The 15,532-nt window shown below is 47.0% G+C and overlaps 1 protein-coding gene across 1 annotated transcript; it reads right to left on the bottom strand.

Annotated features, from left to right (window-relative positions):
- Positions 1–13,556: 13,556 nt before the first annotated feature.
- On the bottom strand, positions 13,557–14,372 carry LOC136302593 (olfactory receptor 14C36-like). The gene has a single exon (XM_066206059.1). The coding sequence runs from the start codon at positions 14,370–14,372 to the stop codon at positions 13,557–13,559; it is 816 nt and encodes a 271-aa protein (XP_066062156.1).
- Between the last annotated feature and the right edge of the window lie 1,160 nt (positions 14,373–15,532).

The following is a 15,532-nucleotide window of genomic DNA, read 5'->3' as shown; positions in this document are numbered from 1 at the left end:
CTATCTGTGTCTTTTAGGGTTTTTATAATATCTATTCTTGAGGAAGTCTATGCCCAGAATACATGGAGCCTCTGGGTCGGTCACAATCGGAAGTTTCTGCTACTCCTTCCCGGTCAGGCTCACTTCGGCTTTAACCAGAGTCAGTTCTTGTGATCCTTCTGTCACTCTGGCAATGGAAATTGGTTCTGCTCCTACATGTCTTGATGGCATTAGAGTACACTGCGACCCAGTATCTACTAAAGCTTCATATTTTTGTGGCTCTGATGTGCCAGGCTATCGAATTTACACAGTCCAAAAAACTTGATTTTCTTGTGCTTCTTCCTGGCTAGAGGCAGGGCCCCTCTAGCACTGGTTATTATTCTCTTCTTGGACATACATGGTAGAGGTTTCTTCGAGGGAATTTGACACAGCATTCTTACCTCCGTAATACCTGGCAGCTTGCTCATGGGAGGCTGAGGCTACTTTTATTCTAGTGGAACTCCTTCTGTTAGCGTTTCTTTCTTTGAGCTCACGTACCCGTGCTGCCAGGACAGAAGTAGGTTTCCCATGCCACGCTCCCATGTCCTCCCCATGGTCTCGCAGATAAAACTACAGGTCAGCTCGAGGGGTGTACTTTCTTTTTCTCGCTGGGGGATGTTGGGATCTGATTCTGGGGCCTGTGACTCGCACTGGTGCTACATGGGAACTGTTCTTTCTCATCTCTTCTCTTACCTCCTTTATCTCCTCTTTGAGTTCTTTCACCACCGCAGAGACATGAGCCTGCATTGGGCTACTGATCATACTTTCATAATTTCTGAGCTTGTTGGCAACAGAACCTACTGTCTCTCGGTTATCTTTGGCATTAATTGTTGCGATGAATGTGGCGTATTGGGATGGTTCATGAGTTGCCAGATTCCACAACATATGCCCTGTGCATTTAACCTTGTCGGGGTCATTATCATGCTGTCCGGTCCTCCCAAAAAGTACTTCCAATACTGCCACTTTTCTCAACTGTTGGATTTCTTTCTCAAGGGTTTTCTATCACATTCTATTGTTGTGCTCTTGCATTCTGTCTTTGTGGACAAATCTCTCTTTCACACTCATTAGAAGTCGTTCCCAAAGGGGAAGGGGCCTTTGTTCTTTTACAAATACCTGATTTATACTTGAGTCTTGGGTCAAGGGTCTCAAATTCTTTGCTTCAGCACTATTCAGTTGCACACTTGTATTCATAAGGTCTCAGACTCGAAGTATCCAGGCTGTATAAGCCTCACGTTCTCGTCGTGCAATATCTTTTTGCAGATTACGTAGACTTTTATATGTCAGGGACTCAGTGATGATCTCAACTTGTGGCTCTTCTGTGGGCTGTGAGGATTCTCTTTTCTTACCCTTAATATCAGGATTTGACGATTTCACTTTACATTTCTTTGTTTCTACAGGGGCGACTGCTGCTGGCTGTGGCTGCCCTTGTGGTTCAGCTGGAACCTGGACAGTTGTAACATCTGTGGGTTCCACTGCTGCACCATCAGTCTCTGCCTTCTCGGGGCAGGGGGAGGGTTTTTCATGAGCTGGGGAAATGTACTTTTTCAGCATTTGGCTTATTTCTTTTACTAGAACCTCAACCCAATTTGGGTGGGTCTTTTCTGAGGCAGGCTATGGGGCAGAGTCAGGCTCTGGGGTATTATCTCTATTCTGTGGGGTAGGTATCAGGGTGGTTATCTAGGTCAATCTTCTCTTATCTCTGAATGCTAAACAGAATACGCATATTAGCAGCACCAGCCATTGTATGATATCATTAGCATTCAGAGAGGATTTAAACTCTTCAAAAACTGGTGGGGCAGACTCAAAGAGATGGGTAAAGGGTTGGGAAAAAGAAACTTCCCCCGGTGTCATTTCTTCACAGTAGGTACTATTGTTAAAGTAACTTTAAAAACACACAGTTAGTGTACGATAGCCCTGAATTTATGTGCTTGCTTTCCAGAGGAAATGAAAAATCTATGAGTTCTTCACCTTATTAAGCCATAAAATAAACTGGATGACAGTCACAGTAGCCTTAGTTATAGGGCCTATGTTTAGATAAGGGCTTGCAAATGGAAGGAATACAGCCACAACTACATGCCTCTCAAACTAGGCTAAGTTAGACTACATGATGCAGCTTAATGAGGGTTTTATATCCAACGCACACAAAAGAAAGTATTAGGTTAGTTAAGAACTGCTATTTCTCTTTTCTTTTCTTTTTTTAGTGCTCTCAAGCCCCACGTTGGGCGCCAAAATCTGTCTTGGTTTAGGAAGACAGCTATTTGCTAGGTAAAATTACAATCAGAGGCTTTTTGGCAAAGATTTGGGAAATAGGAATAGCAGTTCTTTACTAGTATGTAATACAAAGCAAACAAACACAAAAAAAACTCCCCCCCCCCACCAAACAACTACAGCATTAATGACAAACGACAACAGTACCAAGAACTTTGAGGGCTTTGTTTCACAAAACCCAGGGCAGTTTGGTTTCGGTGTCCCTGCAGGATCCTCAGAGCACCAAGCTGGAACAGTGGAAAAGTCCCGGGCTGGTAGCTGGGATGGCAGGGTGTCCCGGCAGGCAGGGGCAGGATGTCCCGGCAGCGCAGGGGGTGCAGGGTCACGCTGCAGCAAGAGGAGCAGCGCCGAAGAAGCTCGAAGGCGAGGCAGAAAAGCGGCCCAGCCTCCGCAAGTGGCAGAGAAAAAAAAAACCTCAGGATTCAGGTCGAACTGGTGATAGTAGATTTTCCAGGACTGGATCTTTTTGGCCACAGTGAAACTTTTCCAGCCAGCAACAGCCGTTCTCCGCTCGGCGTGCTTTGCGGCGGCTGAGCTCCTCCAGGAGCGGCAGACACACGCCTCCCCGAACGCCGGAAGCAGAAAAGCACGCAGCTGCCTCAAGCTTTGTCTTTTACTTGCTTTATCTCCCCCTTCCACTTTTTGTCTACTTTTTTGTTTCAGTTAAGTACTCTTAAGTATCCAACACTTGGTCACTTTGGTAACTTGTGGGGAAAAAAATCTTTAGAGAAAGAAGGAACAAACCTAACTCCCAACACCTGTATCGCCATCTGAAAGATAGAATCTTTGTCAGAAAATTGCAGGGTACAGTAATACAGGTAACTCATCAGTGTGATCTCTGCCTCCAAACTAATCCTAAGAATACCCCAACGCCTAAAGTTGGACAAACTGGGAAAGGTTGTGGACCTGGGCAGCAATGGAAAATTGATTTTACAGAATTACCAGGAAGGGGGGATATCGTTACCTATTGGTGTTAACTGATACCTTTTCAGGGTAGCCAGAAGCCTTCGCTAAAAGGACAGCTAAGGCACGGGAGGTAACCAAAGAACTGTTGCAAGAAATAATACCACATTTTGGAGTCCCAGCCACTATATCCTCAGATAAAGGCCACACTTTATTTCAAAAATTGTGCAGCAAATTAGCCACCACCTAAGAATAGATTGGGAATTGCATACCCCATATCACCCTCAATCCAGGGGCCAGGTGGAAAAAATTAACCATTTGATTAAGCAACAAATTGTAACATTGGGACAAGAAACAAATTTGCCTTGGCCCCAGGCTCTCCAATTAGCATTGGTGAGAATTTGGACAAAACCAAAGGCAAAAGAGAAATTAAGCCCTTTTGAAATATTATATCGGAGATCATATTGCAGTCCAAGAAGGAACAACCCCCATTCAAGTAGGGGAAGAAACCCTACACAGATACATGGTGGCCCTGAATAAGCAACTCGGAGAGAAAAGTATTTGGCTGGGGCCCAAAACAGAGAATTAGACGGGCCAGTATATGATTTACAAGCTGGGGATTATGTGTATGTTAAGTCTTTTGGAGAGAAGACTCTGGAACTGCAGGGGGAGGGACCATTCCAGGTGCTCGTCACCACCTTTACTGCAATCAAGATCAAAACACAGAAGGTTTGGATTCATCACTCCTGGGTGAAGAAAGCCCCCAAAGGAGTTTGGAAGGTCACGCCAGATGGCAAATAACTGAAGTTGAAACTTACTCGGAATAGCAAGTAACGGACTCATAGTTATCATGGGCATTATGTGGAAAGTTGTGACTTTTGTATTCATTGCCACAACCATAACAGAAGTCAAAGCAGCACCACACAAGTATAATGTAACTGGGATATACCTATGCCAAGGGAAAGCTTAAGACTTTCAGTCTTGTAGGGCTCTAGGTAAAATGCTCAGAGTCACGGATGCAAGTATGTGGGAAGGAGCAAATGTTTGGGCATGTGAAAATGGATTCGTACAGAATAGATTCTGGAAATGATTCTGTCCTTCAAATAGTTATACAGAGTGTCTATTCCCCAGTGTGTTTTCTCATGTTCCTCTTTCACCAACGACCATGGCATGTAATAGGGAATCACAAGTCTTCCTTTCCCTTCATCTGTGATTGGCCGCCCTTCTTGGTTATAACTTCCATTTTCTTGCTCAGTTAGCATCTTGTTCTTTTTTGCTATACCTTGACTTACCTTCAGTAGAAATCTGTCCATCTGGAATTAAGGCTGCCTCAACTGTCTCAATAATCACCTCACCTTTAGCTGCTTCTTTTGCCTTTCTGTCCACCTGCTCATTTCCTTGATGTGCATGATGGCTACTTTTTCAGGTAGCAGGACTGCCCCCAATAGTTTTATTATCTCCTGGGAATGTTTAATACTTTTCCCTGGTGAGTTCAACAGTCCTCTTTCTTTCCAGATGGCTCCATGAGCATGAGCCATCCCAAATGCATACTTTGAGTCTGTATAAATAATAATTTTCTTTCCTTTTGCCTTTTCTAAAGCCCAGGTTAGGGCAATTATTTCAGCCTTCTGTGCAGTGGTGTTGGTTGGTAATGGTCCAGACTCTATTACTTCTCTGCTCGTGGTAACAGCATACCCAGCATGTCTTTTTCCACTGATCACACAGCTGCTTCCATCAGTAAATCAAGTCTCAGGGTCCTCGAGAGGGGTGTCCTTCAGATCTGGGTGACTGGAGTAGGTGGCTTTGATGGTCTCCAGGCAATCATGGATCACTGGTTCTCCCGTATCCCCACTGACAAAGAAAGCTGGGTTCACAAGATTAGTTACCACAATTTCTACATGATCTTGCTCTACCATTATGGCTTGGTATTTCTGGAACCTCTGTGGGGAAAGACAATGTCTGCCTTTTACCTGCAGGACTGCAGACACTGTGTGGGACACTAGTATCTTCTAGATCTGCTAGCATCTTCTAGCATGACTGTGGGACACAGTCATCTTCTGGCCTAGGGTGAACTTGTGTGCTTCCTGAATGTTCATCACCACTGCAGCAGTGGCTCTGAGGCACCCTGGCCATCCCTTGGCTGCTGCATCCAGCTGCTTGGAAAAGTAGGTGACTGCCCTGTGATACAGGCCCAGGTCTTGTGCCAGTATTCCCAAAGCAATCCCCTGCTTTTCATGAGAAAACAAAAAGAATGGTTTACTCACATCTGGAAGTCCCAGGGCTGGAGCTGACATGAGGGCCTTCTTTAGTTGGTTGAAGGCTCATGTTGCTTCTTCCACTTATTGGAGGTCTTTGTTTCCTCGTGTAATCAAGACATACAGGGGGTTGACTAACAGCCCATTATTGTAAATCCACAGTCTACACCAGCCTGTCAGGCCCAAAAAGGTTCTCAGTTCCTTTACTGTCTGGGGTTTTGGGGTCTGGCATGTTGCTTCCTTGCAATCCTGCCCTCGTAGCCCAGGTAGAAAACTGTTTGCTTCGCTGTCTGAGCTTTCTTCTGGGATACTCGATACCCTTGTAGACCCAAAACGTTTAAGAGGCTTCCCATCCAATAAATGCATGTCTCTTGTGTTTGAGCAGCTATCAGGTCTTCAACATACTGTAACAACTGTCCTCCTGGTGTGACTTCTCAGGATTCCAAACCTTTTGCAAGTTGTTCTCCAAATATCTTAACAGAGTTTTTGAATCCTTGGGTTAAAACTGTCCATGTGAGCTGTATTTTGCACCTACTCTTGGGGCTTCCCCATTGAAATGAAAAAATTCTCTGGCTGGCTTCATGGAGAGGAAGGCAAAAGAAAGCATCTTTCAAATCTAAAATAGCAAGTCAAATTAGTTCTGGTGTTAAATGGGTTAACAATGTGTAGGAGTTGGCAACCACTGGGTGTAAATTCGCAGTTATCTTATTAACAGCCTGCAAATCCTGTACTACTAGGTATGATCCATCAGGCTTTTTAACAGGTAAAATACAAGTATTAAAATCAGACCAACACTTTTTTAATAGCCCTATCTGCAAAAAGTTTTCAATTACTGGGCTAATCCCTTCCCAGTCTTCCTTTATTAAAAGGATACTGTTTAACTGGTTGTTTTCCTTCTTTAAGTTTAATTTGCACTGGGGGTGCATTCTTTGCCCTCCCTGGTATGTCAGAAGCCCATACCCCAGGAAATACCTGATCCATTACTTTTCTACTAGTCTCTTCCTCACTTTTAGCTTTGGACTCATTGGCAATTGACATTAAGCTTAGCAATTTCACATGTTGTCAATCCTTAACCTTCAAAATAATCTCTCCAGTTTTGAATATTATCTTTGCTTCTAGTTGCTCCAATAAATCTCTACTCAAAAGTGCTGATGGGGCATTGGGCACGTATAAAAACTTATGAATTCCCCATTGTTTCCCAAGTTTATATTTCAGTGGTCTACAAAAATACGCTCTTTCAGGTTGGCCAGTTGCCTCCTTCACCATACCATAATCATCTGTTATAGGTATTAAAGCTTTATTTACACCGAGTACTTTGCCCCTGTGTCCCCCCCAAAATTTCATTTCCTTTCCTTTGTTCCCTATCTTGATTATAACCAGAGGCTCCCCTAGGAGAAGATCCTCTGGTCCTCCTCAGTCTTCTTTGATGTGAGCAACCACCCCCTCCCCTTTTCGGTCTCCTTTGATCATCACCTTTTCTTCGTTCTGGGCACCGGTTCTTCCAGTTTCCAAATTTCTTACAGAATGCACACTGGTCTTTCCCTAGTCGGGGTGGTCCTTGCCTTGGTGGTCCTTGTCCATATCTCCCTTTTCCTTCTTCCCTTACTATTACTACCAATTTTCTTATTCCTTGTTTGTATCCCTCCTCTTGATTGCTGAAAGCTTTCCACACCTCATCTAGCAAAGTCTCCAAATTCCGCCCCATCCACCCCCAGGTCTTCTGAAGTTTGTGCCCAATATCCCCTGTGGATTGGCCTAAAAATAAATTCACTAATTGTCGTATCCCTTCTTCAAAGTCAAGATCTGAGGACATATAGTGGCAAATTGCATCTTGCAAATGATCTCAGAATTCAGAAGGTGTTTCAGAGGGACCTTGCTTAATTGCATATAAGGCTGACCAGTTTATGGTTTTAGGAATTGTCCTCTCTAATCCTTTCACTATAAGGTCTTGATAACTCACTAATTTTTCCCAATTCCTTTCTTCATTGGCACTCCAATGTGAATCGTGGAGAGGGAAAACATTCTTTAACATCATCCTGTGTTACTCTACAAACATCTTCTGCTAAATCCCCTGCTAATTTCTAAATCAATTGTTTTTCTGTCTCAGTTAAAATATCCAGGCAGACTGGATGTCTTCCCAGTCCTGTCTATGTTGTTTAATCATAAACGTTAACTTTTTAGCAATACCTCTTGGGTCACTATGGTAGTGTTTAGCAGTCTTCTCCCAGATCTCTAAATCCATTGTAGAAAAAGGAATTTTAACTAACGTTTTTCCCTCAGGGCCTATTGCCTCCCATAAGGCTGCTTGTATGGTTTCCCTAGTTTGTTTTCAGGCTGAGATGCTGGAGGACCCTTTGGGAAGGGCTCCTCTTCTTCCCTGTCACTGCTAGGCAATGGTGGATATAGTTTCATTGGTTCGTGTGTTTCAGGAGTAAGTGGGGTAGCAGACAGCTCAACTGGTGTCTTTTCCAAGGAAGATGAAGTGGGGGTTGGAGTTAACAACTGTTCTGAATTTACTTCTTCTCTCAGCCTCCCTTCCTTTCCAAGGGGTGGCCTAACCAAGTCCACCAGCTCTTGCTCCAGAGCCTCAGTTGGATACACCTTGTCAGGGTGTGTGCAGCGCTGGTTGATTGAGTGTGCACTGCAACATTGCTTGGGTTTTCCTCTGCTAGCCTTACTGTCCTGTTCAAGGGCCAATACCAAGGGGTCAGAGGGGGGCCTAATTCCACAATCCCTCTGCCACTCAGGATGGTTCCGGAGGGAGAAAAACATGTTGGCGTTTGTCACTTCCTCCCACTTCTGTTCTCATCTTAAGAATAACATCAGCTGTAACAGGGTGTCATAGTCTGAGGTCCCAGCTGGTGGCCATCTGACACCCTCTTCTAGCCTATAAAGTGGCCACCATTGTGTACAAAACTTAACGAGGGCCTTTTTGTTTTCTGTACCACCATAACCCACCATTTCCTTCCAGTGTGTCAGGATACATCCTAAAGGATGAGTTTTAGGGACCTCTTTGCTCTGATTAGTTCCCATTGTTTCTTTATTATATCCCAACTCTCTTACCTTAATTTGAAAAATCTCAGAGTATAAAAAAGGTTGAGCACACTCAGTCCTAATTGTTTTTGCTGGGTTACGTAAAGTATTTAAAACTCTCTTTTCAAGAACTCAAACAATCTACTACTGACTTTCCTTGCAACCAGTTGCCACTCAAAAGCCCTTAACAAAAACTAGCACTCTACACCAAATCCTAGTATCTCCTTCTTTGCATCTTATCTTTCTTCCACCCAAACTTCACAGTCTCTCACAGTCCTTTCCCAGTTTTTTTTCCTGCACAACCCGCTGCTCAGGTACTAGGTGTGACCTACTGCACACTGACTGTACGTAAACCTAAATAAACCCTTTTGTTTCCTCTGTCTAACCAACAATTAGCCAAGTTCACAAATTCCCACAGAGTCCAGACTACTGCGGTAAAGGGATCCCTTCTATCCATCTAGCCAGGTTAAAATATACACAAATCACCACCTGTAATAATTCCCATATAAAAGGCACCCCTCTTATTGCTCTAACAATCCGCAAACACAACTTTTCTGCCTCAAATTCCAAAAATCACAACTAAGCCACTGCCAAAAGGGACTTTACTCCCTTTTGCCAAACTTACACTGTTCCTTTGTCTTTTCCCAATCTTCTTCAAAAACATCCATGTCCAAAATCCCAGAAACTAAACAATTCTTTCCACAAACTACATTTACTATTTCATTCTCAGCATCTGCTGCTTCCCTGTTATATCACAGCAGCTTTGGAGTGCACCTGGGGCACTCAGGTCTTCATCTGTAGGACACACAGTACCACCTCCTCTTACACTCCTTAAAGCAAAGGAAAACCCAAGCTGGATGCCCGTCTAGTTTCCAATGAAAACTTGTCAGGCTACGTACAAAACAGGGACCTACTCCCTCTCGTCCCCACCACAACAGGTTCTGAAGTCCTACCTCAACCCATTGGGGGTAATTCCCAATCAAAAGCCAAATTATTATTGGTTTGGCTTGAGTATAATTCTCCACAGAACACCCTTTCTGTCCTTCCATCCTCTTGTCTCACCAAGACCCAGTCCCCCATCGCATTCAAAAAATCGTCCAGTTCAAGCTGAAGCCATTGCAAAGGGCCTGCCTAGATGGCCAGACCCTGTCAGCTCAGGGTCGAGCTTCAACTGCCACTTTCAACAGACCAAATCAACAAACACCAACTCAACCAGCTAAAAGCTAAATTGCAGTTTTCTGCAATTATTACTTTTGACACAAGTTGTCAGTATTACCTGAAAAATACACCACAACTCTTAAAGCCATTGCCACTCTCACAAAAGCTGCCGAATTTCACAAAGCCAAAGTCTAAAAAGCATTCACAACTCCACAAATCCTGTGGAAAAACTTACAAAAATACTATGCTGGAAAACTCAACTTATGTCTCTCAAATTCTACAAGGAGGGAACTGTTTAAACTCAAGCACCGAATGTCACAGCAAATGCTGTCCTTGTTGCCTCCCAGGTTTTGGACTGTTTGAACCCAAACACCAGGTGTTACGGCAAATACCATCCACTGTAACCAGAAGTACACACACACCACAATCACAGTGGGGAGGGGTGCCTCTTTATAAAGGAATAAAATATTCACACAGCATGCAGGCCTATGCAGAGCTTTAGGCATTCACCCCACTCGCTTCATTCGTTCCCGGCCGTGTCCGTCACCTGAAGACGGAACTGCAGGTGGGAAGCGGTCGTTTGTATTTGCATCCAGGGTGGGTCTCAACAAGTACTCGCACAGTCACTCTCACAGCCAGGACACACTTAAAATGAAAACACATGATAAAATAAAAACAATAAACAAGGATTTGCCCCAAATTGTTAGTGAATTTGCCCCGAACTGCTAGTAAGCCCTCTACAGCTCAACAAATCCCTCCACAGGAGACTAAATCCCACTGTAGCTTGCAAGCAGACTACATAGGCTTGAGCTTAGTGTGGGACATCTCCCATGACTTACCAACAGCCTCCTGGCCACACGTATGCCTCATAGGCCACTATTTTCAATTTTTAAACAGACTGTTCTGTCCAGAGTTCTGCCAGTCCTTGTCTGTCCCGGGATGAACAGCCAGAGGGCAGAGCCCTCTCTCCAGGAAGATCCCAGGGGAAGCCCCGAGGGGTCCATGACCCGAACTGCTCTCACAGCTGAACAGAACCCAGTCCTGCCACGGTCGCTAATTGGTTTCCATAAAATTGGTAGGATCACAGACAAAGTTAGATCACTATCTAAGTAGTTTAAGTTAGAAAGAGGTATGCTTTATTCGATGTTGGGTTGCGCAGGAGTAGCTTCCCAAAGGTGTGCACACCAATCACAAAGCTCTAGCCCTCTATTTATTTACAAAAGTCTCACATATTCATTCAACTACTCATAATGCCTATACATATGCATAATCCTAGGACTGCCTATCCCTGCTTCATATTAAAATGAGCTGTCCTGGAGTGATGTTGTGATGTTGGTATCCCCAGTCGCCTGTTGGGTTTGTGTTGGATATTGCCCTGTGTGCCTTTAGTGTTGGGTCTGGGAGCAGGGGGAAGGGAGAGAAGGGCAGTTTGTTTTCAGAAACTCTCCTCTGCCGGCTGGCCTTGAGAGTCAGAGTCAAAAACACATGGTGAGGGACGGAGAGTTCTTTTTTTCTTTCGTGCCTTTTTTTTTTTATTAGTAGTTAGTTAGTGTGTAGTGAGCAGAGGGGGAGAAGCTTCGCTTTTTTCCTTCTCCTCCTGTTTTTTTTCCTTTTCGCTTTCCTTTTTTTTCTTTTTCTTCTTTTTCTTTTTTTTTTTTTTTCCTGCCTTCCCTTGGAACTGTTAAAATCTCTCTGGACTGAGGACCCAGGGGAGTGCCGTGGGGGCTCACACCTGGAACCCACCTAGATCCATCCTGCGCAGCAACTTTTCCCACCACCAGAGGGACTGAGACAGAGCAACCACCTCCAGGGGAGAATTCTTTTCTAAATCTCTCATCTCTCCAGAGTGGCACAGAGTTCTTGTCATTGGGTATTGTCCAATTTATTGTGCTGGGGAGTGCTTTGCCTGTTTAATAAACAGGGCTCTTTCCACTTCTCTCTGAGGAGTTTTTTTTTTTTTTTCCCAATCGGTTGGGGGAGGGGAGGGAGGGCCCCTTAGGAGGTTTCCTCCCAAATTTGCCTTCAACTTCTACATGAGCCTAAAGTTTGTTACACCTGCCTGATTCTTCTCTCAAATTGGGTTGGTGGTCTTTGAAATGGGTCAGTGGTCTGAAGGATGAAGTCAGAGACATGTTCTTCACAGTGGCCTTTTTACTTTCATCGTGTTGGCAGGCTACATGACCTCTTGGGCACAGTTCGAGTGATCCTGCTTGGTTCCAATTAGTTTCTGTGTCCAGGTGCAGTCATGGTTTCTTTCACTATTACAATGGTCCATCTATCTTATTTCCTTCTAAAAACAAAACTAAAATGAACAAGTAATATATTACCTATGCTCTAGCTTAAGCATCTAATAGTTATTAACTCTTCCACTTCATCTCTACTCTTCTAACTTAAATCCAAATCACTATAAACTGCTTCTCTCCCTTAGCTAAAATCATAACTCTTTAAAACCCTAACTCAAGGACCCTGCAGTCAATTCCTGAAGCACTTTGTGGGATGATTCTTCTCCCCAAGGGACGTTCCCATGGTGCCAACTCAGAAACTGAAATGCAGAGATAGGCCAGGGAGGAAAGGGAAAACAAAGATGGGCTGTTTGCATGAAAGGGGGCAGGGATGGGTAGAAGAAGAAGAAATTTGGACCAGGAAAGAGGAAAGAAAGCAAAGGTGAAGAAAAGGAAATACCCAGGGAAGTTAGGGGGTGGCTGCCAGGCAGCGCTGGCTCTGAGCAACAACGTCTGCAGTGGCACAGGCAACTCACAGCTCATGGGAACAAACTTTCTGGCTGAATTCAGAGGCCACAACAAACCTGAGTGGTTTTCCTGCTGTCCCCCAGCCCTTCCTGGCCCCAGGGGCTGATGGCATTTGTGCTCACTCAGGTTCATCTCCCCACACCAACACCATGGGGATGCTCACGCCTGCTCTGGGCAGTGCAAACAGGGGCTCCTGAGCCAGAGCTGCCATGTCTGTGCCTGCAAGGATCAAGCACCTCTGTGAGCTGGGGAGAGACCAGGGCTGCAGAGGGGGGATGTTCATGGAGGGTACATGAGGATGCTCTGAGATGCTGCCCTGGGGTGTCCAGCGCAGTAGAGATGGATCAGCCCCTGCTCTGCTGCTCCTTCCCGTCTCCCACAGGGACCTTGCAGAGCCCCAGCCATGCTGTTTGCCCCCAGCCTGCCCACGGCCACCCTGGGGCTGCTCACGGGGCTTTTCTCTGCTGAGCTTTGGCCTGGGCGTGTTCTGGAGAGAGCCTGGGCAAGGAGCCTGGAGCCCCCAGGCCATGCCCTGAGGCGTCAGCGCTGCCCCAGCGGTGCCCATGGCCTGTCCCCGCTGCAGCCCCGGCACTGCGACCCCCAGCCCTGTGCCCGGCCCCGAGAGCACTCAGGCCCTACAGCAACACCAGGGCCAGGAGGGCAGCGGGGCAGGGCCACGGGAGCAGCACTGGCAACACCAAGGGCTGCTGCTCCTGGGCACAGCTGCTGTGCCTGCCCTGATCTGCCCCCAGCTCTGCACACAGACATTGCTGCTGCACCTCCAGAGAAGAGAACAAAAGGGGATTCTCCAGTGAAAACTTTACTGGGAGACCCTTTAGTTTGTTTAAAGCTACTGAGGCCACAGGTCCTCCTTGATACAGTCTATGGGTCGCAGCAAAGGTGGAGAGAAAAGAAACAAGAAAGGGCACAATCAATGACATTGCTTTGTGAACATCATTGAAAACGAAAATGAAGAATAAAAATCCAACAATCAAAAAAAGTGCTATCAAAAATGACTTTTATTACAAGTGATTGGATGAAATTGGCAACCAGTTTAATGTTTCTGAAATCGACCAGTGATCAGTGTCCACACTGCAGCCTTGAGCTCCTGGTTCCTCAGGCTGTAGATGACGGGGTTCAGAGCTGGAGGCACTACCAAGTACAGAACTGACTATGCCAGATCCAGGGATGGGGAGGAGATGGAGGGGGGCTTCAGGTATGCAAATGTGCCAATGCTGAGGAACAGGGAGACCACGGCCAGGTGAGGGAGGCAGGTGAAAAAGGCTTTGTGCCGTCCCTGCTCAGAGGCAATCCTCAGCACAGCCCTGAAGATCTGCACGTAGGAGAAAACCATGAACACAAAACAACCAGGAGCTACACGGACACTAACAGCAAGAATCCCAAGTTCCCTGAGATTGGAATGTGACCAAGAGAGCTTGAGGATCTGGGGAACTTCACAAAAGAACTGGCCCAGGGCATTGCCCTGGCACAGGGGTAGGGAAAATGTATTGGCTGTGTGCAGCACAGCAGTGAGAAAGGCACTGGCCCAGGCAGCTGCTGCCATGTGGGCACAAGCTCTGCTGCCCAGGAGGGTCCCGTAGTGCAGGGGTTTGCAGATGGACACGTAGTGGTCATAGCACATGATGGTCAGGAGGGAAACCTCTGCTGAAATGAAAAACACAAACAGAAAGAGCTGTGCAGCACATCCTGCATAGGAGATGGTCCTGGTGTCCCAGAGGGAATTGTGCATGGCTTTGGGGACAGTGGTGAGGATGGAGCCCAGGTCGGTGAGGGCCAGGTTGAGCAGGAAGAAGAACATGGGGCTGTGCAGGTGGTGGCCGCAGGCTACGGCGCTGATGACGAGGCCGTTGCCCAGGAAGGCAGCCAGGGAGATGCCCAGGAAGAGGCAGAAGTGCAGGAGCTGCAGCTGCCGCGTGTCTGCCAGTGCCAGCAGGAGGAAGTGGCTGATGGAGCTGCTGTTGGACATTTGCTGCATTGGGGCATTGAAACCTGTTGAAGGAAGGAAGAAAGTGACTTTGAGGGAAGATTTCTCGCAGTAAAGTCAAAGGTCTTTCTCACAGAGCAGTCCCTGCCACTAAACATATCCCCCTTGTCTATGTCTAGGAGAACTTCCTTCACCTTGGTTGCTGGAGCCCTGATTGCTGCTGGCCAATGTTCAGTGAGGAGCCAGACTCCAACATGCAGGACACCTGTGAGTCAGCCCTGAGCCCCAGTCAGTGCAAGGGAACAATGAGGGCAGGGGCGAGTCCTGGGGTTTGAACCTGAATCTCTTCCTAAGGCACAGGAGACACCAAGGCAAACGGGATGGGGATTGCAGGTGGCAGAATGGGAGATTATGCTGCACCTGGGTGGAACAGAGAATCCAGTGAAGCAGGGGGATTGTCTGAGCCTTAGTTCAGACTGAGAGGAACTGCTCTGTCCCTCTCTCCTGTTCCCAGCAGCCCTGGATTTGCACTTTTCTGAGCTCCAATCCTGTGCTACCCTAGAAAGCCAGGAGACACTGCTGAGAGCAGAGGGATCCCTGGCACACAAAGTGGCTCCTGCCTTTCCCTAAATCAGGGAGATTCGGCTCATTCCCAGCCTGCCCTGCCCAGAGCTCCCCGGGGCAGAGGGAGCTGGGACACCCCATTGCTGTGCTCAGCCTGCACAGGAGGAGCCCAAGGGCTGGGCCTGAGCCTGCAGCTAGAACTGCCATTCCCAGAGAGCCCATCAGCAATGCCAGCAGCATCTGGGCAAAGCAGGGAGAGAGAGAGCCGGGCCCTGAGGAAAAGCCTTTCCCTGCACAGCCCTGCACAGCCCCTCCCAGGCAGCAGCAGTGCAGGACAGTGGCCCTCAGGCCCTGGTCAGCAGGCAATGGGCACATGGCAGGAGAGATGCCCTGCATCTCTGGGGCTGCTCTGCCGGCCCAGGAGGGGACTGAGGGCCCCGAGCCCCCAGGCTGAGGGCTGTGCTGGCTGGGAGGGGACACAAGAGCTGTGCTGCTCAGGGCAGTGTGTGCCCTGCAGGGCAGGCCCGGCAGGTGCCACATGTCCCCTGCAGCAGGGCTTCCCTCAGCACTGCCTCCCTCCCTCCCTGCCCACGGCTCTGCTGCAGAGCTGAGTTTCCATCGCTGCCAAGTTGAGCCAG

Source organism: Chamaea fasciata, unplaced genomic scaffold (genome assembly GCF_029207755.1).
Source record: "Chamaea fasciata isolate MVZ Bird 193981 ecotype frontalis unplaced genomic scaffold, bChaFas1.0.hap1 SCAF_29, whole genome shotgun sequence".
Lineage (NCBI taxonomy): Eukaryota > Metazoa > Chordata > Aves > Passeriformes > Sylviidae > Chamaea > Chamaea fasciata.
Note: the sequence above shows the minus strand (reverse complement) of the source record. Positions and strands in the feature narration are given on the sequence as shown.

What these genes read in the sequence shown, in the direction of transcription:
- LOC136302593 (XM_066206059.1), bottom strand. Translation starts at nt 14,372, where the DNA reads ATGTCCAACAGCAGCTCCATCAGCCACTTCCTCCTGCTGGCACTGGCA.